This window comes from Acomys russatus, chromosome 2 (genome assembly GCF_903995435.1).
Source record: "Acomys russatus chromosome 2, mAcoRus1.1, whole genome shotgun sequence".
Lineage (NCBI taxonomy): Eukaryota > Metazoa > Chordata > Mammalia > Rodentia > Muridae > Acomys > Acomys russatus.
The window spans coordinates 92,942,519-92,967,657 of NC_067138.1; the positions used below are offsets into that span (position 1 = coordinate 92,942,519).

Below are 25,139 nucleotides of genomic sequence, written 5' to 3' on the forward strand. Positions count from 1 at the left end.
TATGTAGGTAAGGAAGACCTTGAACTCCCAGTCTCCTCTCCACCTCCCAGTGCCAAGGTAACAGGTGTGCACCACCAAGCCCAGCTTTATGTGGCCCTGGGGGTCAAACCCAGGATTTCACACATATTAGGCAAGGACAATTAACTAAGACAACCAGCTTTTTTTTCCCTCTGTGACACAGGATTTCTTTGTGTCGTCCTGACTGCCTTGGAGCTCTCTGTAGACCAGACCAGCCTCATACTCATAGAAATCCTCCTGCCTCTGCCTCCAAGTGCTGGGGTTAAAGGCGTGTAGCACCACTGCTTGGCTCCAACTCTTTCTGTTTGTTTTGAAAGACACCCGTGTTTGCAACTCGGGTTGGCCTCTGGCTCACCACCTCCTGCGGCTTTGTCCTGACCGCAGGCAGGTGCTACTACTCCTGGCCAACTGAGTTTTAAATGGCGTGTCTGGATAGATAATCAGAATCTTAGATGACGTTCATCATCATCGGTTCTGCCTGTTCACTTTTGTTTATTTTTTGAAAACTCAATTTATCTTTTACAGTGGGGTTCCAGTGTGTTTCTGTGTTACAAGAAGTCTGTGCCTGCTTCAAATGCAATAGCGTATAAGGCTGGTAAGTGAATTGAAGATCTGTCCCCACTGGACAAACTGGTGAATGCTAACACTGGGTTGCCTAGAAGAGACTAAGTATGTTCCCTTATGTACTTTGTAGAATCAATTTATTTGTTAATTATCTATAATTTTAACATGCAAAGGCTGAAGGTTTCTTAAATATATGCTGTAAGATTTACTAATACCACCTTTGGTGTGTTGTTAAATCTAGACTTTTGTCTAAGCAAGCATATGAGGCATAAACCGCCAAGCTTTTGGTCTACACTAATAGATTTAATAATTTAATGGAAATTGCTTGTTCTTTGATCTTTGTATTTGGGCAATCATAAAGGTATCAAACTGCATCTTTACTTCTTACGTTTCCTTCTCTTATCTTTGTGTGTCTGATTTGAAACCACATGTTACCTGCCATGAAAGGTGGACTTGCTTCCTTTCTGTCTTGTGCAAAGAATCAGCTATATGGAGGAGAGGAGGGCCTGAGAAACTTTTCTGCCAGGAAGTGTTTGGGAAATCTATCGCCACATTGTAACTGCACACTAAGGTGCCAAGGGCTGTAAAGATTTAAGTGTGACTTCTCCATCTCACTGCTATGGTGGGATAAAGTCTGAAAATACAGGTACGCTCCAGTTGTAAACAGCAGATACAAACACACTGGAATGCTTTGTGGAAAGAGGCAATGTCAGTTACGTTTTGCTTATGCAGTTTTTGAGATGAAATTTTATTTCAGGGAAATTAGGCAAATCCGTATCTGAAAACTCTTGATTGTCCTAATAAAACCTTTCATACTAATGACTTAAACCATTTACTTTATATAAAACCAAAAGCAACAACTAATAGGAAATTCAGAGTCGTTCTAGAATATATACTGCTGTAATGTGTCTATCATAGATGATACCTTGAAGTCTTTTCTTTGACAGGGAAATGGTATCAAAGACAGTACGCAAACCTAAAACATTTATAGAAAGGTTGCAAAAGTATTTAGAATCTGATTTTTAGGTAGTTATTATGAGACACATATTTTGGAATACAGAGTTTTGAAGACTAAACTTGACTAAAAATTCCTTTCAAGTTTTTAGCCTAGAAATGGGCTTTATGCATGTTGGTGGTATTAGAGGCTAATTAATTGATGGTGTGCAGCTCCCTTGTTCTAAAGGGCTCTGCTAGGGTTCCCAGTGCCGCTCCCTGCCCCTCCTTCCTGCGTCTCACAGACTTTACTCCATTTTGGCCTTATGCTGAGTGCCTTTTACACTGTAGTTTTCAGCACTGCGGCAAGGTCACTCCTCTTGTCTTGCTTTTTTTTTTTTTAAGACAGGGTTTCTTTCTGTATCCTTGGCTGTTCTAGAACTTACTCTGTAGACCAGACTGGCCTAGAACACAGAGCTCTGCCCAAGTGCTGGGATTAAAGGTGGCCTTGCTTTTTTTTTTTTCGATTTTTTTTGAGACAGGGTTTCTCTGTGTAGCCTTGGCTATCCTGGAACTCACTCTGTAGACCAGGATGGCCTCAAACTTACAGTGATACACCTGCCTCTGCCTCCTGAGTGCTAGGATTAAAGGCGTGAGCTACTAACAACCAGCTGCATTTTAAAAATATCTATCCCTTCTCTGGATTTTTTTCCACCAAAGATTAACTGAAGTAATTAATACATTTTTCTTCATCTTTCTTACCATTCTTCAGAAGATGTTGACATATTTAGATAAAAAATGGGTTGATTGGTGATTAAATTGGCTGAATTCAGTCTTCCTTAGTATTCTTTTTTTGTTGTTTGTTTTTTGGTTTTGGAGACAGAATTTATGTAACAGAGCTCTGGCTGTCCTAGACTATTAGTATTCTTAATACATTTTCATGTTGTAATTAACTATAAGTTCAGGGATAACATATAAAGGATAGATTGGGTTTTCTTAATTTGTTATATCAAAATTAATTTTAAAATTTCACAAAAGTATTTCTAAGGAATTTGACATTACAATGTGCTATTAAGTATCTATCATGAATAACTTATATAAAAGTTCTTTTCAAAAATGAAATGTTATCCTTTCCCTGGCAGGCTTGATTTTTCGATACCCGGAGGAAGACTATGAGTCTTTTCCGCTCTCTGAATCCGTGCCTCTCTTCTGCCTTCCTATGGGAGCCACTATTGAATGCTGGGATCCTCAAACCAAATATCCACTTCCTGTTTTCTCAACGTTTGTCCTGACAGGTTCTTCAGCTGAAAAGGTATATTTTGTGTCTTGTTGATTAAACCTGCTTTTTCCATATTTTAATTTTGTAAAGTAGTTAATATATGTTTTATTTGAATGTTAGGATTATTTGGATACAAAGACATTTACATTTATATTACAACTCCCAATGTAAGAAGTCAGAAGTAACCACACCTGAAGTCTACACAACCCAGAGAGCTTCTGTACAGTTAGACATGGCAGACTTTGGGTTGGGTTACTTTTAGTACATGATGTTTTTTATTTATTTGCAAGTTTTTTAAAATGATAAAGTTTAGAGGAAATTTAAAAAGTCAACATGAAAACTGTGATTATATAATATGTTGTTATCCCTGAATCTTAAATATCAAAATAAAGTGTTTTGAGAGAGGCAGCCCCACCCTCAAACATGGGTCTCAAAATAAAGTTATGATGATGGCTTAAAGATGTAGGTACTGTGGGAAGAATCAGGATTACATAAAACAACTGCATGAGAGCTTCAAGACATTCAAATGATTAAAGGAAAATACAAAAGCCATTGTGAATTAAAGATGTAATCTAGCTGGGTCTGGTGGCATATGCCTTTTATCCCAGGGACTGGGAGGCAGAGTGGCAAGCTGAGAGAGCTGTGAGTTCAAGGATAGCCTGGTCTACATAGCAAGGTCCAGGATAAGCAAACTATACAGAGAGATCTATCTCAAAATGAACGAAGAAAACATGAATAGACAGAAGAAAACACATGATCTAAATTAGAAATATGATCTTTATTCATTCAGAAATTTAGGCCCAACAAGAGAGGAAAAAGATGTTTACTTCAAGTTTGACGAATACAAATAGCCATATCCCTATGAATGTAACATTTATATAACTCAAGATTATCTCATGGTTCCCCCTGCTATATGTAGTTTGTTTTAGTCATGTGCAATACATTTTAACAAATGTATATGTTAAAAAAAGAAAAATATAATCTTTAAAATTAAAATTACAAAAATAAATTAGTATAATTAAAACTCAGTGACTTTCATTTTGGTGTTTTGAGACAGGGACTCACTGTGTGGCCTAGGCTGACCTCATTTACAGGATCTTCTTGCCTCAGCCTCTTGTGTTGAATTATAGGCATGTCCCACCATGCCCAGCCTTCAGCAAATGGCTTCAACAACACACATGTCACTACCCAAAGAGAATTAATGAAGAGTAAGGTAGACTTTCTAAAATGTAGAAAAGGGTAAAACATGAAATTCACAAATGCAGCAGATATGGCTGGGTGTGGTGGCACACGCCTTTAATCCCAGCCCTCAGAAGGCAGAGGCAGGAGGATCTCTGAGTTGAGCCTGGTCTACAAACTGAGGACAGAACAGCCAAGGGTACACAGAGAAAATATGTCTCAAAAACAAAAACAAAAGCAGATATGGCTGGGCGTGGTGGTACATAACTTTAATTCCAGCACTTGGGAGGAAGGTGGATCTCTTGAGTTTGAGGCCAGTCTGGTCTACGTAGCAATTCCATCCCAGCCAAGCCTACACACCCACACACAAACACAAAATAAGATAATAAATAAAAATATAACATAGAGTTAGAAGGTTCAATGAATTCCAAAGAGTAGACTAGCAGAGAGTGAAGATTACACTTTAGTTCCTAGCATGTGGGTGCTGGGCATCTGAGCTCAGGCCCTCATGCTTGTGTGGCAAGTGCTTTAACTCACTGACTATCCTCCCGGCATCTGTTAACTTTGGAATATGGCCTATGATGCCTGTCTAGAGAGAGAGGAGTGCCCTGTTGGTGAGATGGCTGTAGCTCACACCAACAGAATTAGGTGAGAAGCCTGAGAAATGGCAGTATTTAAATGATGGGCAGAACTGGGTCTAGTCCTGGAAAGAAAGAAGTTAGCTTTTGAGATTTCAAAGTGTGTCACTCTCAGTAACACACTTCCTCCAACAAGGCCATGCCTCCTAGCCCTTCTCAGGGAGTGCTACTTCCTGATGATTAAACATTCAAATCTATGAGCTGGGAGGGCCATTCTTACTCAGACCACTATACAGACTCAAATAGACATTTCTCCAAAGATACATAAATGGTCAGTGAGCTTGCAAGAGATGCTCAGCTTCTTGTAGTTTGGAGAAGCAAAAGTAATGGTAATGTAGCATTTCATCACATCTGTTAGGTTGGCTGCTGTAAGAGCAAAAATCAACAAGTCAGTGTTGCTGAGGATGTAGAGAAAGTAGACCCCTTGAACGCTGCTTTTATGGACAACAGTTGGCAGCTCCTTGAAAAGGAAAATGGAATTAACTACTTGATGAGGTGGTTCTGTTCTGAGAACTGTACCCAGAGAATTGAACCTAGGCCCTCAGAACCTGGATGCCAGTGTTTCTACAGTATTATTAGCTAGCCCAAGTGTCCACTGAAGAGTAAAAGGAATGTGGAATTTTATGTATATATACTATAGACTTACTCAGCCTTAACAGAGATAAAATTCAAATATATGCTATAACATGGATGAACTTTGAAATCATGCTAAGCAAGACACAGAATAAGCACTGACCCTAACTATAGCAGGTACTGTTAGAATGGGTGATTTCATTGAGACATAAAGTAGAACGGAAACTACCAATAATTTGGCTTAGGGGTGGGAGAAATGAGAAGTTACTGTTTAAAGAGTAGAGAGTTTCTTTCTCTTTAGTGATTTGAAAGTAGATAGTGGTGATGGTTACACACAATTGTGAAGATTAATGTCACTGAGTTGTATTCTTAACAGTGGTTAATATGTCCAGAGGTGGGTGGTACATGCCTTTAATCCCAATACTCAGGTGGGAAAACAGGTGAATCTCCGCGAGTCAAGGCCAGGTTGGTAAACATAGGGAGTTTCAGACCAGCCAGGCTTACGTACCTTAGCTCAAGAGAAAAAAGAAAACCATGTGGGCAGAGGAGATGGCGCAGTGTTTAAGTGCTTGTCATGCAGGTATGAGGACCTCAGCTTGAGTCTCTACAGCCCACAGGAAGTCAGATACAGTAGCATATATCAGTAACCCCAGTGTTCTGCAGGATGGGAGGTAGGGACAGGAGAGTTCCAGAAGCTTGTTAGACCAGTTATCTGGGTAAATAACAGAGATGCTGTGTCAAAGTGGAAAGTGAGGGTTTGTATATGTGCTATGGCGTATGTAACTTCACATATGTACATACAAAAATGACAAATGTGATCAGTTTTATTTTTCTGTATATTCCATGTTCAAAAAAATGGTGTACAAGCAAGTACAAGTTGAATGAGGTGATTAGAATGCTTTCTCTAGAGTAAGTGTTAGGTAAAAAATACACTGAGTGGTTAAAAGTGACAAGTCAAAAGAAGGTGTATGTGTTTCCCACCCGCCTTTAAATGCATGTGTGAGTGTAGGAACGTGTGCTGCACAGGCTTATAGAGGTCAGAGGACAACTTTCCAGAGTCAATTCTTTACTACTATGGAATCTGGCGATTTAGACTCTTGTCAGGCTTGCAAGGTTAAATGCTTTGTCTGCTAAGCCACCCGCCTCCCCCCCCCCCCCCTCCCCCCCCCTCCCTCCTCTTCTTTCTTCTAGAAAATATATGCTTAAAATATTTAATTATGAGGGCTGGAGAGATGGCTCAGAGGTTAAGAGCACTGTTTGTTCTTCCAGAGGTCCTGAGTTCAATTCCTAGCCACCACATGGTGGCTCACAACCATCTATATATACTGGGATTTGATGCCCTCACAGGTATACATGCAGATAGAGTAGTCATATACATAAAATAAAAATAGATAAATATAAAAAATATTTAATTACAGTGTATGCGAGGATCTGGATGAATTTTCATCAAAATTTGGTTGATTTGGGGGTGAGATATTTCATTTCATTTATCTGTTTGGTATATAATCCCAGAAAATAGGTGTTTAAAGAGAAAAAGAGCATGTAGCTCTGGTAGACTGTTTGCCTAAGATGTTCGGGTTTGAGGTTTAATCTCCAGCATGAAATATAAAAGTGGAAATGTATAGAGAAAGATGAAATTTTGAAAACTATCTCAAGTCTTACAACAATTCTTTGGCTGTAGGTCTATGGAGCTGCTATCCAGTTTTATGAACCTTACTCTCGAGAACTTCTAACAGAGAAACAACTTATACAGCTGGGCCTGTTGACCCCTGTGGAGAGAAAAGTGGTCTCCAAACCCATCAATTCAAACAAGTGCATTTGTTTGCTTTCACACTGGCCTTTTTTTGATGCTTTTAAGAAATTTCTTATGTTTATCTACAAAGTTTCTGTGTCTGGACCACAACCTCTTCCCATTGAAAAGTACGTATGTCGGTGATGAGTGGTGGAGATAAGGCAGTGCTCATTTCATCGTTTGCCCAGCTTAGCCGCAGAGTTGAAAGGAGAGGATCCTCACAGTCACCCTCTCTTAACTTGTTCCCATGTCACCTGAAGCATTTAGTTTGAACTGGAAATTGGAGTCTTGGTAAACATGGCCTAATGACTGTTTTGAGACGTCAGCAGAGGAATTAGCTCTTCTAGGAATAGATGTGTGTGTCTTCAGAAATTGAGACAATGAATGTATACACATGCTTTGTGTAAATGGCCAGTACAGGATCTAGGTATAATGAGTGTTCATCTCTATAAACTAATGGAGAATTTAGAAAGGTAAATTAACTGATATTAAATGTGTGATTTTTGTTGTTTAGCATGAGGCAGAATGTTTCATAATTCTCTTTGTCATGGAAATGTTTTGTAAGGAAGGAAAATAGATGTGGAGCCATGAAGTCTTTTTTGTTTTGTTTTGTTCCCAGACAGAGCAACCCCTGTAGCTCAGACTGGCTGCAGACTCCTTAGCCTCTTATTTTCTGAGTTCAGGGACTTTTACCCTCACTTTGGTTTTTCAAGACAGGGTTTCTCTGTGTAGCCTTAGTTGTCCTGGACTCGCTTTGTAGACCAGGCTGGCCTTGAACTCACATAGCTATTTTTATTTATTTATTTATTTTTATGAGAGCTATTTTTATGTTATTGTTTTCCTGATGAAAATAGTGGGTTTTGTTTTCTTTTATTAGACACGGTCTCACTCTGTAGTGCAGGCTGGCCAAGGACTCAATATATAGACTAGGCTAGTTTTCAACTTGATCCAACCCTTTTAAGTACTAGAATTACAAGAATCTACCACTGTGCTTGGCAAAAGTTTATTCTTTAGCTCAGTTTTAAATAAATGGTTTTTCCATTGGGATGATAATACAGTGGAATGAAAGATTTGCTAAGGTCTGAGACACATTTAAGAAGAATGACTATGCTATTCATTTCACAATCTTTTCTAGGCACATCTCACATTTTATGCAAAACATCCCTTTCCCTTCACCACAAAGACCAAGAATCCTCGTACAGGTAATGGAAAAAAAAAAGTCTATTCGTGTCAGTTCATGCTAAGTTCTTTGAGTTTGAAATGAAGCAGTATGTAGGTTTGAAGTTCTTGCTACTTAATTATTTAGTAGCTATATGGAACATTCTTTTCTGATCAGTTTTTAGACCCCTGGTGAATAGAACTGGAGTAAATACAGCTTAGGATTCATGGTATTGTTTTCATTGGCCCGTGCGTGGCCTTTGCTTAACTAAATTTAATGTAAGCCCCAGAATTATGTTATGGTCATGTTCTTAGTTTCAGAGAATAATAACTGATAATATTTGGTATTTCAACATGTAAACATTGAGTATTTAAAATGTATTTGGGGGAATTAAAATATTTTATAACAGCAATTCCAGACCATGCTAAAGAAGTCGCTTCTTTTTCAGGCCTAGGTAGGTGTACAGCTTGTGACATTTACTATTTAGAGTTAGTATAGACAGGGTTCCACAGACAGGCTGCTTGGCTATAGGAATGAGGTCAGTCCATTATGAAAGTTGCTAAATATTTAGCTTCCTATTTATTTACTGTCTCTTTCTGAATTGTAACAGTTTGCAAATTGACACTGAATAACACTAGTCTAATAAGGCGATCTACTTAATATTTCTTCTAAGATGTTGTCTGCACTTTATAGCAGGATTAGTCCAGACGCTGTTGCTCTTGAATGTATTTTAGTTCATCAAGTATTAATTTGTATTAGGTAACTACCAAAGGCTTAACTAGTCTCTTGAGTGGATAAATTTGAAGTTCTTATATAAAAAAAAAAAGTATTTCAAATTTTTAAATAATTGCATTTAACCTATTACTGGATCAAAACTTAGTCAACAATTTAAGAAGGGTTAGTACAAAAACCTCTGAGTAATTACAGCTAACATTTCCTTCTCAGTGTGGTGTGCTTAAAACTATATACCTTTCTGCTTAGTAAGCAATTTCTGTTTTGCCCTTGATCTAAATATTGAGTCTGTAAAGTTGGTTTGGCTAACTTATTTTTTTGTTTGTTTAAGCTGTCAGTCCACGATGCATTAATATTATCACAGCCAGTTTCCACTCCTTTACCATTAAGGTACTGATGGGTTGCTTGTTTGTTTATTTGGGGCTAGAACCTGGGACCTTATGTGTTTTGGGCTTTATAACACCCTCACCCCATTTGGTAGTATTTAAAACGCTGTATTCTGTTGAATTGTGTATTAGTTGAGCCCTTTCCTAACACCTGCCCTAGCTCCCAAATAAATGACTCAGAGACGTATTAGATTTACTCAACAAACTTTATTTAAACTCTATAACTGGGCAGATATTTAGCTATCCTAATCCAGTTATGCTAGTCTGGCTACCGCCCAGCCACATGTCCTTTTATCTGCCGTCTCAGTCTTACCTTGACCTTGTGCTGTAACTCTCTGTCCCCATGGTGAATTCCTCATTCCCACGATGACTTCTTTCTCTCTTCTCTCCCTCTACCTGAGAACCCCAGACTGGGAGCCAAAGTCCTGCCTGCTCTCTCCTCTGCCTAGTCACTGGCTCATAAGTGTACTTATTAACCAGAGATAATTGGGGAGCAATGTTTACACAACATTGATACAGAAGATTCTTCAGTGGTCATGACAATGCCCATGTTCCTGGCCAGCCAGGTGGCCTACCTGGTTAAAGTTCTAGGCCAAGCGTAGACTGTTTTGCAAACGAAAGATGGAAGGTGCCAAGGACCAACCCGAGGCTGTCTTCTGACCACTACATGCATGCCCACATAGTTTATGCACACAGATGTCTTCTCAAAATCCATAATTATAAGATCTGATGCAGGAAGTACTTCCTTCTCATGTTTCCTTCCCAAACTCAGTTTGTAAGTAAGTGTTCCTGTGAGCTGACGCTAATCGCCTACATACCCCTTTGCTTCTTCTCATCTGCATCACTAATCCAGGCCACGGTCTGGATTATTTCGTTAGTAGCCTCTTAATTGATTCTTTTGCTCTTAGACCTTCAGTTCTTTATCTGCCTGCAGCCAGTGCATCCTCGGATGAATATAAGCATGATTGAGTCATTTCTCTTTAGCCTAATCTCTTATTATTTTCACATGTTCCCTTATTTTGCAGTTCTTGGATTATGCCATTAGCTTTTTCCTGCTTCAAAGTTTTTATATATACTGCCCCATCACACCCTCCCAAATATTTAGGTTTCAGAAAATCTTTCTTAATAATACTCACTTGAGTCACACCATGCATTACCTTATTAAATAAACTGTATTCTATTTCTCATTGCTAAATTATGAATTATGAATTGAGATTAACATTATATTCTTAACCGGTTTAATAAGTAAATCTTGATATATTTATTTTAGCAAAGTAGTTCACAGCTTTTTCTGTTCTCTAGTGGAGCCAACTTTAGTACCTTGCTGATGAATCTGGGCCCTGAGAACTGTGCGACATTGCTGCTGCTGGTGCTGCTTGAGAGTAAGATCCTGCTGCATTCTCTTAGGCCGGCGGTGCTGACTGGGGTGGCTGAAGCTGTTGTTGCTGTAAGTATAGACTGTTTTTAGAACAAAATTACTACTAAAGGATTTGTACTCTTCTTCAGAGAAAGCAACTTTGCAAATTCCAGTCCAGTCAGTTTTTCCCCCAGTCAGTTTAATATGAATGTAATTTGGATGTATGGAGAAAACAAAAGTGACCTTTATTTGAGGGGTTAAAAATGTCAGCTTCTAATTCTTCATATTTCAGTGTTCTCCAGAGAGAACTTAACAGTAAAACTTTTAAGTGGAGCCTGGTGGTATCTACCTGTAATCCCATGTTTCCTGGGGAGACATAAACAAAGGTCTCGTCATCATGATAGGAAGCCAAGGAGAAACTAAAGTAATGAGTCTACCAAAGTCCAAATTGGAAGCTGGGTGGTGGCAGTGGAGGCGCACGCAAGGGGATCTCTGTGAGTTTGAAGCCAGCCTGGTCTACAAAGTGAGTCCAGGACAGCCAAGGCTACACACAGAAACCTTGTCTTGAAAAACCTAAATAAATAAATAAGGAATAGAGCTCATGCCTATAATCCCAGCACTCCAAAAGACAGAGGCAGGGGGATCTCTGTGAGTTCAAGGCCAGCCTGGTCTACAGAGTAAGTTCTAGTACAGCCAGGCTACTCAAAGAAACCCTGAATCAACAAACAAACAATAAATAAAGCAGAACAAAACACCAAAGAAGCTCTAGTTGATTTTATTTTAAATTTTATAAATTAGTTACATGGTTAATTTTAAAAGTTAATTCAGCTTTTAACTGTTGTGTCTAGTTATACATATGGCTGCAGTGTGAATAAGATATGCTCAGCTCTTAGGTAAATCACAGAGTCAAGCTCTAAAACACTGCAATGCTTTCTTACTATGCTTAGAAATTAGATTATACTGATTTTTTTTGTTGCATTGTGTGTATGTGTGCGTGTGTGCGCATGAGTGCATGTGTTTGTATTCATGAACTACCAGGCTTGTTATGTGGGTCCTGGAATCTGAACTCCAAAATTCTCATGATTGTGCAGCAAATGCTTTTTAACTTCTAAATCATCTCTCTAGCCTTTATTTTATTTTAGTAATTAATTAACTTATTTGTGTGTGTGTGTGTGTGTGTGTGTGTGTGTGTGTGTGTGTGTGTGTGTCTGGACACATTGGATACATGAGTGCAGGTGCCTGGGGAGTGTGCATTGGGTCCCCTGGAGCTAGAGTTTCACGTGGCTGTGAGCCATTAGGTATCGGTGCCTAGAACCAAATTCAGGACTTCTGCAAGAGCGGTACTTACTCTTAAATGACAAGCCATCCCTGTTTTTGGCTTGTTTTAGTTTTAGTTTTTGCTTTTGAGACAGGGTTTCTCTGTGTAGCCTTCGCTATCCTGAACTTGCTTTGTAGACCATGTTGGCCTAGAACTCACAGAGATCTACCTGCCTCTGCCTCCCTGAGTGCTGGGTTAAAGGTGTGTGATACCACGTCTGGCTGCTTTGTTTTTGTTTTTTAAGACAGGCTCACACTCAGCTAAAGTTGACCTGAAATTTACCAGGTTTGTGGTCTACACTTTAGCAGTTCTCTGCCTTTGACTCCTGGGTAGGAATTAGAGGTGGAAGCTGCCATGCCTAGTCACCCCGCTTTCTTGCTGTATTTCTGGAACAATTTTGTTCATGTTTCAGGTGGTTGTCTCTCTTTGAGTGAGGCTCACACTGCCTGCACTAGTACAATGTGCTCTGAACGCTTTTTCTTTTTTTCCCATAGTATTATTTACTTTCTAATAGAGTATATACTTTATTATGTCTTCGGTAGCCTGGGTGAGTCTAGCCTGCCAGTTCACATCTGCCAGGAGTTGTGAGAATAATGGTTTTATTGGAACATAGGTCACTTATTGACTTATTACCTGTTACTGGGCTTTTTAAAATTTTTTATTTTTGTATAAAAGCAGAACTAGGTAGTTGTTAAAAAGGCTGTGAGGCCTAAAATACTCTGATTTTACAGGGAAAAGAAGAGTAAAATGGGGCTGGAGAGATGGCTCAGCGGTTAAGAGCACTCCCTGCTCTTCCAAAGGACCCAGGTTCAATTCCCAGCACCTATATGGCAGCTCACAACTGTCTGTGACTCCAAGATCTGACACCCTCACACATAAGTTAAAATTAAATTAAATAAACTATTTTTAAAAAAAGTAAAATTCTAGAAGCTAGGAGAGCATGACTCTGTTTTATTGATACTGTGGTCTCATTTTTAAAGTGTGTTTGGCATATAATAAATGCTCATGTATCTATTAAGTATATAATTCTTGAATATTGACATCCTAGTCTTGAATAAAACCTGCAGTGCTTAGCAGGGGTGCTGTTATAGGTGTCTCTTCGAGGTGGGTAATCACGGGAAAGAGTGAAGTAAAGATTCTTACTTCAGAGTAAAAGGTCATCGCTGATTACAGTTGTAACTGATTGTTACTGAGCATTCAGGTGTCAGAGGCAGGAAGACCAGAAATTCAAAGGCCATTCTCCTACTACATAGTGAGTTTGAAGCCACCTATACTGTGCAACTCATATAAAATATGTGTTTTGAATGAGGCTTTGTAGTCACCACAGTACAGTTGGTTGGGAAAGTAACAGTATGTGAACCAAATAATAATAATATTTTAGTCTTTAAAAAAAAAAATTTGTTTATGTGTTCACGTCTGTGTCTATATGGGCTAGTATCTATGGAGGCCAGAGGAGGGCATCAGATCCCCTGGGGCTGGAGTTACGGAAGGTTGTGAGGCACTCATCGTGGGTTCTAGAAACTAAACCCAGGACCTCTTTAAGAACAGCCAGTGCTCTTAACTACTGAGCCATCTCTCTAGCCTCTTAGTATATTTTTTCAGCCTATTAGAAACTGCTCTTAAAAATAGAAATGAAAACAAACAAGGAAGGAAAAAAAAAAAAAAAACCCAATGCCCCCCCAAAGGTGGCAATTTGCAAATTACAACTTATATTAAATTTTTATGTATACTTGTTTGTTTGTACATGTTCATGTGTTTATGTGGATGGCTGGGTGTGGGTGTGTGCCAGGGACAAACTCTGATGTCATGCTCTGGTGCATTTACTTTTATTTTATTTTATTTTTTTTGAGTCAGATTCTCTCACTGGTTATGTTGGAAGGCTAAGATCTGACTGCATCTGCCTCCCCATTCCTGGGCTTAGAAGAGCCCAACATGCCTGGCTTTTTGTTTGCTTGAGATTCTCAGAGAATGTTTAATATCAACTATATTTTGAAGAAGTCAAGCTTCAATGAAGTTAAATTATTTTAAATGTTTATTTGAAGTGTAGAAAATGTTTTGTTGAGATCTTCAAGTGATTCTCAAGAGATTCCTTAATTTTTAATTATTAAATTTTATTTATTTAGTGTGGTACTTGAGATAGAATCCAAGGCTCCTAAGCCCGCTAAGCAAACACCGTACTTACCCCAGCCCCTCATCACCTTGTTCCTCCTACCTTCTACTGCTCAGAGTTCCTAAGTGGGTAAAATGCCCAAGTCTATAAAAACATAAGTTTGTTTTATGATTTTGGGGGCAGTTTCATCTTTGCTTTGATTCTCCATAAAATAAATTGTGAGATTTGTGTAGATATCAGAAGAATGGACCTGTAAAGAGCTGTTAGCATTTTTAATGTGCCATGATCATTAATTTTCTTGAAATTTTTAATCCAGTCGTATTTGTAGTCACTTAATTTTAGAATGAAATTTAAAGTTGAAAAATAGAATTTATTGCTTTTCAATGGTCCCTTTCAGTAATAGTTAATTGTATAATTGTCATTGCAAATTTGAATTTGGTTAATTTTTAAAAAACTTTTCCCCTAGATGATCTTTCCATTTCAGTGGCAGTGCCCATATATCCCCCTTTGTCCTCTTTCCCTGGCTGGAGTGCTTAGTGCACCTTTACCGTTTATAGTTGGAGTGGACTCCCGGTACTTTGATCTTCATGACCCACCACAAGATGTTGTTTGCATTGACTTGGATACGAACACATTATATGTGTAAGTGATTCATCTTCTATTCTCTCCCATGTGTAGTTTCCACCATATAAAATTAGAGCCACTTATAGAAACATCTAGAAATATGTTGGATTGGCAGGAAATGTGTAGATAAAGGAATTGGAGGTGCTGCTGGTGGCGGCGGCAGTGCACACTTTTAATTCCAGTTCTCAGGAGGGAGAGGCAGGCAGATCTCTGGGTTTGCCACCAGCCTGGTCTACATAGCAAGTTCCAGGACAGCCAGGGCTACTCAGAGAAACCCTGTCTCAAAAAACAAAACAAACAAATAAAAATTTAAAGAAAGACGGGTGTGGTAGTGCACACTTTTAATCCCAGCACTCAGGGGCACAGGCGGGCTGGTCTACAAAGTGAGTCCGGGACAGCTAAAGCTACACAGAGAAACTCTGTCTCAGAAAAACCAGAAGAAAACAAAACAAAACAGAACAACAACAACAACAAAAAGAAGAGAAAAGCCAAGGATGGTGGCATAAAGAAGAGAAAAGCCAAGGGTGGTGGCATAAGCCTTTAATCCCAGCTGTTGGGAGGCAGAGGCAGACAGATATCTGAGTTCGGGGACATTCAGGGCTACAGAGATAAACAAAAGCAAACAAAACAAAAAAAGAGATTTAGCTTAGTTGGTAGAGGGCATTCGTAGCATTCTCGAAGCCCTGGGCTCTATCCCCAGCACGGAACAGATGCTGTAGTGGCAGATGCCTGTAAGTTCTGCATTCGGATCAGAGGCAGCAGGACCAAAATGCATGGGGCCTTCTACACTACATAAGACCTTCCCTTTCCAGGCCCTGTGGCCACTACAGTGTAATTGTTTGGGAAGATAACTGTGTGAACTGAAAGAATAGGTTTATGAAAGGAAGAAAGCATTTACTTAGAAATACTACTGACGCTAAGTATGGTAACTTCTGCTTATAAACCCAGTACTTGGAAGGCTAAAGTAGGAAGATCACCATTTATTGGAGACCATCCTGGGCTACAAAGTGAGATCCAGGTCAGCCCTAACTACAGAATGAGACATTAATTGCCTGAAATAAACCCACAAAAATTTAAGTTAAAATAATACTAAAGTGGATATACCTGATGTATTTTGAAACTGTATAGCTATGGTGGCTCATTATTACATATATCTAGATTTGTAGACACCTTGGAAGTCATGAATCACTTCATAAATTCAAACTTCCTTCCCTCTCTCATTTCCTGCATTTCTTTCCTCTCTGTCCTGGGAACTGAACCCAGTGTCTGGTTCAAGTTGGGCCTGACTCTACCACTTAGCCTCATAGCTTGTTCTGAAATTTTTGTTTGTTTGTGAAAGTCTTGTATACCCCAGGCTGGCCCTGAATTTGAGCTAGCTGTGGTAGCTAGGGATGGTCTTGAACTCGTCTTCCTGTCCCTCGAATGCTGGGACTGTAGGTGTGTACCATACACTAAGAGTCTTATAGCTGGTGATGCTCTCTCTTGGATTAGATAGAATATGGGACATGAATGTCTGGCCGTTCCTGTACATTAGGTACATTATCATTGTCCTTTTGGAGAGAAGAAATTTGAGTAACAGACTTTCAAAGTAATCACTTTTCAAAGTCAGGTAGATAGTAAATGTTAGAGCCAGATTATAAACTGATGATAATCCAAATAAGAATGACAGTGTTCATTTGGGGATTTGAAAGGTAGTACAGAAATAGATATTATGCAGTTGCATCAAGTGAGATTACTTGATCAGAGTTAAATGTGACATGCTATCAATTTTAACACATGACACTTTCATAATTGACTGGATATGATTTTATTTATAAGAATGATCTCACTATGTGTCCCTGGCTGGCCTGCTAATTGCTATAGACCAGGCTGTCCTTGAACTTGGGGTGATCCTCCTGCCTTTGATTCCTGAGCCATAGATACATGCCATTGTACTCAGTTAAAGTGTGTGTCTTTTAACAGTACCTGGAACATGGGGTGCTTACAGCCTTTTAATCAGGTATTTTCCCAGGGAGGGTATTGAGTTTGCTTCTGTGCTGGTGACATTACCAGCCAGGGAGCATTTGAAGTTAATTTCTACTTGGAGTTTCTTAGACCATGCTGGTAATGTTTATAGTAATTGAAGGGAGGACTCCCTTCTTCCAGGTGGAATCTAAGCTAAGCCAACATTATTAAGTCTTGGTTTTGTATTTATTCTAACACCCTACTTGGTTGTGACTAAAAATCAGAGGCCTTTAAAATCCAAGGCTCTGTTAACTAATCCTAAATCGGATGAGGCTTTCTCTAGGTTTCCAATCCCTGAAGACTGAAGACTAAGCTGTAACATTAAAAGAAAGCCTGGTGTATATATACATGCTGACTTACAAAAGAGCTTTGCTTTGGTTTTGGTTTTGGTTTTTGAGACAGGGTTTCTCTGTGTAGCCTTAGCTGTCCTGGACTCACTTTGTAGACCAGGCTGGCCTTGAACTCGCACTGCCTCTGCCTCCCTGGTGCTGTGACTAAAGGCATGTGCCACCACCACGCCCTGCTGTAAAAGAGCATGTTCAAATCCATTGCCTCTGATATATTTCTGGATTATAAAATTTTGAAAATTTTAACTTCGATTTAGCTTATATCTGTGACGTTAGATTTTTTTAAATGCCTTTATGGTTATAGATTATGTTAAGTAATGTTGTATTTGATTTCTTCTTGTACCTCTGTGAGGGATGCAAGGAACTAAGTGTACTTTAATTCTTTGTTAAATTCCATGCAGTTCTTAGTTTGGGCATAGAATATTTTATAGTTCTGCCAATAGGCTAATGTCTCAAGTCAGTTCATTTAACCCTAAAATACTACAGTGTTTAAACAAAACTTTTGAACAATCCAGACTTCAAGTCAGTATTGTACTACGTACTGCCATAGTGAAGGCTTTTGGAGGCCTAGATGGAGGCATCCACATTGAGTAAGGTCTATTGAAAAAGAAAGAGAAGCACCCTAAAAGCACCCCGCCCCACTGTGTGTGCCAGTCTTCAGTGTGTGGGGAAAAAGTCCTTTTCCTTTTAACTTTGACTTAAGAATTTTAATACAAGCCAATAATACATAACAGATTTTCTAACTCTGATTTAATAGATCTGATGAAAAAAAGAACATAAACTGGAAGCAGCTCCCCAAAAAGCCATGTAAGAGTCTGATTGGCACCCTGAAGAGACTGTATCCCCAGCTCTGCTCCGGTGAGTGTGGAGAGGGGTGGGGCGTTAGCCACAAACCCAAATGGGAAGTGTCTCCTTATCTGTCTCTCTCTTTCTTTCTCAATAATGTGTACATGTGTGTGTTGTGGGTGGGTGGAGGCGACGTGTGGATGCATCTGCTGCGGTAACTGTGCAGCATGGAAGAATGTGTCAGATCCCAAGAGCTATAAGCTGCCCAGTGTGGGTGGTCAGTGCTATGCAAGAACAGTGTATATTCTTGCCACTGACCATCTCTTTGTTTTGAGACAATATCTTTGCTATATAGCTCAACTTGGCCTAGAACTTGTGACCTCTTGCTTCTGCCCCTCCCCTACAAAATTGTTTTAAATGGGAGAGTAAGATAAGATAATTAAATTAAAGATAATTGTTAATTTAAACATATTTTGTTCTGCTTAATGAGTTATTACATGATAGACATAAACAATGTGTGGTTAATGATTTTTCTCTGTGCCCTGCCCTCCTTGCTTCCGTCTGTCCTGAGAACTAAAGATGCCTTTTGTCTCTACTGCCTAGATGTTAGGGTTACAGATGTGAGGTGTATTTGCATTTTATGTAGTGCTGGGGATTGAGTCAGGGCTAGGTAACCACTCTGCTGTTCAAGCTACAAGCCCCACCTGACTGACTGTTTGTTTAGGATTTTTGAGTTTGGATCTCATGTTTATCCTAGGCATAGTTCCAACCTGCTATGTAGCTGAGTAACCCCAGCACTTAGGGAGGCTGAGACAGCAGGATACTGAACATGAAGCTAGCCTGGGTTACACGGCTACAGTGTAGCAAGACTGTCTCAAGAAAGAAAGAAAGAAAAAGACAATAGTTGTGGGCCTTATTTTGACTATTTTCTCGTCATCCAGTCATTATATAAATATTACATATTGATACCTTGTTTTGTTTTACTTCCTTGTCAGTTCACCGGAAAACTCAGGAAAGTTCAGCAATTGAGATGACTCCAATTGAAGCAGATTTCTCTTGGCAAAAAAAGATGACACAGCTTGAGATGGAAATTCAAGAGACATTTTTACGATTTATGGCATCTGTTTTAAAAGGGTATAGATCGTATCTCAGACCAATCACCGAAGCTCCTTCAAATAAAGCCACAGCTGTGGACTCATTGTTTGATCGACAGGGTGAGTGTCAGTGAGATCACAGTTGCTTCATTAAGTCAAAGGTATTTCTACTTAGTGTTGCCACTTAGACTCATTTACTGCATCTGAGGAATTCATGTTCAAATATAAGGAGTTTCCACATTCGGTAAAAGACTTCTCAACAATTATTTTACAGACTTAAACCTCCAGTGTTTATTCATTTTGAAAACTAAGTTTGTTCCTGGAGGGGCCTTAAGTATTTATGTTAGTAGCAAGTACTGCTGCTGGTGATGCAATGGAAGAAACCTCAGGGCCACCCAGGTCTGCAGAGCAGCTTGTTGGGGCTGCAGTAGGACAGTGCCAGCGGCTGGTTCATGTTTGAACAGTTTGGAAGCTAGACTTCTTGGTCTATGATGGATCGCCGGGTGTTTGTTTGTTTGTTTGTTTGTTTGTTTGTTTACCACTTTAGGTCTACATTTCCTCTCACAAGACACTAACCCTGTCAGAGCAGGGCCTATCCAGTGACTTCGGTTTTAAGTCTTGATTTAATATTTGTTTCCAAATAGTGTCACATTTGAAGTAATAGGTGTTAGGATGTCAGCATGTGAGGCTTTTTAAAGGGGGGAAATACAGCTCAATTCATAGCAATTTGTTTGTGTTTCTCTCTCCCCCCAAAAAAAATAAATGTTAAAAGGTTTAATGGAAGATCAAATGTAATATTGTATTCAGGTTACTGGGAGCCTTAAATACAGTCTAAGAATATTGGCTTCTATGAACAGTAGTAGGCCATATTCTCTCCTGTCCTTCTCTGGGAGCCTTAAATATAGTCTAAGAATATTGACTTCTGTGAACAGTAGTAGGCCATATTCTCTCCTGTCCTTCTCTGGGAGCCACGTTGATTTGAGGGTTAGTATAACTGGTACAGCATTTGTTGTAGGGAATGCAGACAACAGACAACAGAGCGCTGCGTTAGTTAAGTGCAGAAAGAGTGGATAGGAATTGGAGAGTGACTTTTGCTTAACTTTTTGTGCAAACAAAATGCATATGCTGTCCCTCATGACTTTCATGTAACTTCAGCAATTTTGCTTGCCCCATCCATTGCTTTCCCCTCCATTTTATTTAAATTGTAATGCAAATGCAAATAGGCTATCATTTCTTCAGTAACTGTGGTTACTTTAGCGTTTCATAGATGTACATGTATGAGCTGCTGTATCACTGTCTTATTACTCAACATGTGCAGCCCTGTTTATTGGAAGCTCTTGATTGTATCAAGAGGCAATCTGCCTAGTAGAAATACCGTGTGAGCTGTACATATAGTTTTAAATTTCTAGTAGCCACATGGAAGTTCAACAACTAAGAAAAACTAATTGTAACTATAGTTCCTCTAACAAATTTCAACACATAATAAAAAATTTTAAATTATTAATGAAATAACCTTACATTCCTTATTTTTATATTGTCTTTGAAATACAGTATGTATTGTGTAGTTTACAGTACAATTACATTAGTTGCATTTAAGGTGATATATTACCTTAAATAAACAGTATGGTCTGGAGGCTTGTTTATTAAAGATTTAAGTTCAGTAATTTTGACACATAGCAACAAAATGCTGCCCATTCTCTCTTTCCTTCCTCTTTCTCATTGTTTTTCCTTTCCCTCTATCTCCCCCCTTTCTCCTTTCCTCCTTACCTTCTCTTTTCTTTCTCTCATAATTTCCTTCTACTTACTTTACTTTACTTAATAATTTATCTGTTGAGTAAGAGGGTGAAACTGAATGAGCAATACAGCATGTCAAATGCCCTAAGGCCTTAAAAAAAAAAAAAAGGACACAGAGAAAAGTGTCCTAAAAACATATTTTAAAAATAAATTGGCTAGGCTTGGTGATATATACCTTTAATCTCAGCATTTAAGTGGCACGGGAGGCAAGTCTCTGAGTTCAAGGGCAGCCTGGTCTATATAGAAAGCTCTAAGCCACAAGTGCTGTATAGTGAGACTCTGTCTTTAAAAATAAAGAGATGGGTAGCAGTTAAGAGAGCAAACTCCTCCTGTAGAAAAACCTCAGCTCGATTCCCAGCACTCATGGTAGACAGCTCACGACTACCCTGAACTCCAGTTTCAGGTGATTCATTGTCTTTTTCTGGCCTCCTAAGATGCACACATACACACACACACACACACACACACACACACACACACACACACACACACACCAGTTCTAATAAATAAATCTTAAATTTAAAAACTTTTTTTAAAAGGTTGGCATTTTGGTGGTTTCATTAAGCTTATTTCCTCACCTTCTCTGTTTGCTACCCTCAAAAACCAAAGAAAAAGGACGGCAGTAATAATTTCACCTTATAGGAGCAGACCAAACAATGATCTGAGGTGGTGTTTGAAGAGTAGTGGTTATATTGAAAGCCGGCAAGGAACGTGTGAGTGGGCTAAACGGTGTGCTCTTTAGCGCCCTGAATTTTTCGTGGTTTGTGCATGTTAGTTTCCATCTTATCACTGTCACAACCTGCCTGAGTGTCTGTGCTTCTGAGTGCTAGGATCCAAGGCACTTGCCGCCACGCCCAGCCAGAGAAGAGTGTCTGTTTCTGAGGACACTGGGCTGAAGCCCCTTAGAAGATTCTTAAGTCAGTGAAGAGATGACTATCAGAGGTTTTCATAGTTGAGTCAGGCAGAAAGAGCTTTACGTGATTGTTAGACATTCCCATAAATGTGGATTTGTATAAAGGGAATATAATATGTATGGCTGTAAAGTAATTTTTGATATGACATTAGTTTCTCTTTAAATTTTATTACAATTCTGTTTTCTTCAGGTTTTTTAAAAAGTCGGGATCGTGCCTATACAAAATTCTACACTCTTTTATCCAAAACACAGATTTTTATTCGTTTCATTGAAGAATGTAGTTTTGTAAGTGATAAAGACACTGGATTGGCATTTTTTGATGACTGTATTGAAAAGGTAAAATTTTGTTTTAAATGCCAACTTTTAGAAAAAACAGTTTAGTTTAACCTCTATTTTGCTTTGTTTTGTTTTGTTTTTTTAGCTCAAAATAGCAGGTGTGTGTGTGTGTGTGTGTGTGGTGTGTGTGTGTTGTGTGTGTTGTGTGTGTGTGTGTGTGTGTGTGTCTGTGTCTGTATCTGTATCTGTGTCTGTGTCTGTCTGTGTCTGTGAGAGACTGAGTCTTCCCTCTGTTGTATCTACTTGCTAGTAGTATACTAGAGTTACTTTTCTCTCTGAGCCTATTAGGTGTTTCCCACCTTTCTAAGTCTTACTGTTTGTTGTTGTTGTTTTAAATATAATTGAATGGGATACTATTAGTGTTATTATTTAAAGCCTATGGATTTATAGGTAGTGGTGCGTTGTGTCTTCTTGCTTTAGTGTCATTCACAATACTTTACTAATATCTGTAAGACTTTTTATGTTATTGTTCAAGGTTTATTTGGAGCCAGGCTGGTTTTGAACTGGCTACTTAACTAAGGATGACTTGAACACCTTATCCTCCTGCCTCAGCCCTCCAAGTGGTATAATTCAATGCATGTGTTACCCCTTCTCAAACCCCACACCACTTTTTTTTTTTTTCCTTTTCTTTTGATAGGGTCTTGCTATGTTAGCTTGGCTGGCCTGGAATTTGCTGTGTAGACTAAGATTAGGCTGGCCTGGAGCTTTGAGTTGTATTTCTACCTCCCAAATACTGGGGTGATTAGAGTCATTTACCCTATGCTCCGCCCTTGACTTTTTTTGTTTGTTTGTTTTGGTTTGGTTTTTCAAAACAGGGTCTCTCTATGTATCCTTGGCTGTCCTGGACTCACTTTCTAGACCAGGCTGGCCTTGAATGCGCAGAGATCTGCCTACCTCTGCCTCCCGAGTGCTGGGATTAAAGGCATGCGCCACCATGCCTGGCACCAGCCCTTGACTTTTAGCAGTAAGGAATTAAGTTCATATGGTTTTCTAATTTTTAATACTTGTTTATACAAATCATACTATATAAGATTTAATACTTGTTTATACAAATCATACTATATAAGATTTAAGATGGTTGAGTATTATGTTTTAAGTTTTATTGACCTTAAGTGATTCATACATCTTAGAAACCATGTTTGAATATGATTTATGAAATAACCAACCAGAGTCAAGTATGATGGATGACACATCCTACTTGAGAGACCAAGGCATGCAGACGGGAAGTTCAGGGCCAGCCTGGATTACACAGCCGGTTCTAGGCCAGCTGTGGCTATACAGTAAGACCTGTCTCAAAGAGTGAGAGGGGAAGGGAAGGAAGGAAAAAAAACTAAGAAAAAGAAGTTACCTTTTGTCCTTTAAGCCACAGACAGATATGTTTTAAGCACACGGTATCTAAAAATACTCTGCGAAATGTTTTTGTGTATACCTGGTATTGAAAAAAAAGTTTATTTTTGTCTGTGTGATGCACGCACACACGTGTGGTGGTGCATATGTGCGGAAGCCGGAGGAGGGCATTGGGTGTCATGGCGTACCACCCTCCACCGTGTTCCTTTGAGACAGGGCCTCTCCCTGAGCCTGGTCCTAGGCTGTTGGCCAGCCAGCTCCAGCAGTGTTTGTGTCTCTGCCAACCTTGCCAGGTGCTCGGATCCAAGCTTAGCTCGTTATGCTCTTCATCACTGAGCCGTTCTCCAGCCCCAAGTTTCTTCGTTTTTAAAAATCAGGATTTTAAAAATTATTGAATTTGGTAGATGTTTTCACTAAGAATTTTTCTTTTCTTCTTCTAGTTGTTTCCAGATAAAAGTATAGAAAAAACAGACAAGGTATGATTTTTTTTCCCTTATTTGAAATGTTGAGTTTCAGAATTAGATATTGCTTTTATGCACATTAATTGGAGGAATTATTTGGTTTTCAGGTTGACTTGGATTCAGCAGAAGACACTAAATTGATAGAGCTAGATGATTCACAGAAGAGTGAGCACACTGTATTTATAACACCACCCGAGCCACCTCCTGATGATGGAAGTAACTTGTCACCTCAGTACAGGTAGCACGAATTTATTTCAGTTTTTGCCACAATTAAGAGATGCACATCTTCTGAATTTGTGGAGGTAATTTTCAATGTGAATTCAGTGGATTAAGATGAACACTCGATGGACTCATCACCAGGCATTGCTGTGTAAGGACAAAGGGCCTTAGGAAGGGACATCACTTAATAGTCACTTATGTGTTTCACCATATTTTAATCTTCAAATTTTTATTTCTCAAGAAAAGTTTTTTTTCTGGTTTTATTTGGTTGTTTGTTTTGAGATTCCCTACTAACTAACTTTAGGAGTTTTGATCCTGTGAAAGTCTTCAGTTAGTGAGATAGAGAAAAGAGATAGAGAAAATGTGAGAGTAGAGCAGTCATTTTGTGTTTAAAGAAAGCCAAACAAGTAGGATTTGGATGAGAATCTCTTCAGAAATTACAATGAATGTTTTCCTTATTATAATCATCATGGTACAGTTTATTAAATGTAAAAAATGAAATAAGAAATCTAACACACAATTTTAGTACTAATCTTAGATTTATTAATGACATTAGGTCTATGTGTACAATGCATAGATAAGTTCAACTTACACATTTTCCTTGTGACCTGTGCTTGCCTTTAATGGTCTGAATATTCTTCCGTGTCATCAAAATTTTTCATGCCTTATGCCTTTATTTTGTTTATTTTTTATTTTTTATATTTTTGGTTTCTCTGTGTAGCCATGGCTGTGCTGGACTTTTCTTTGTAGACCAGCCTGGCCTCATACTCACAGAGATCTGCCTGCCTCTGCCTCCCCAAGTGCTGGGACTAAAGGTGTACTGCACTACGCCTGACAATGCCTTATGATTTAAATGGCTACATTATATGCAGTTACCTTGGTAATTTATTTACCTTGTTTCTTGTGGAATTGTTCATAGTTCTTTTTATCTTTGCAGACACATACATATATGTGTATGCTTATATATAGCGATTTCTACAGTAATTTTCTAAGGGAAAGTCAAGGACCTCTCTGTAAAGAGACTAATCTCAGCGGGCTAAGTGAGACAGGCACTACACGTACAAGAAGTATCGCAGTCAAACGCTAGTTTGGTTTCATGCTGTAGAATTCATTTTTACTTTGACTTTACTTGTATGCTTGAGGCTTTTGGCACTGACACACAGGGCATAATCAAGT

General features: G+C 38.9%; 1 protein-coding gene across 1 annotated transcript in view; it reads left to right on the forward strand.

Annotated features, from left to right (window-relative positions):
- Positions 1-25,139, forward strand: part of Dennd4c (DENN domain containing 4C) — a 103,252-nt gene that overhangs the window by 34,941 nt on the left and 43,172 nt on the right. The window contains 12 exon segments of the mRNA XM_051164023.1: positions 544-613; positions 2,658-2,827; positions 6,866-7,104; positions 8,112-8,178; positions 9,199-9,257; positions 10,556-10,700; positions 14,505-14,680; positions 17,771-17,871; positions 18,795-19,013; positions 21,791-21,936; positions 23,724-23,759; positions 23,852-23,982. Of these exon segments, the coding sequence (XP_051019980.1) occupies positions 544-613; positions 2,658-2,827; positions 6,866-7,104; positions 8,112-8,178; positions 9,199-9,257; positions 10,556-10,700; positions 14,505-14,680; positions 17,771-17,871; positions 18,795-19,013; positions 21,791-21,936; positions 23,724-23,759; positions 23,852-23,982 (1,559 nt within the window).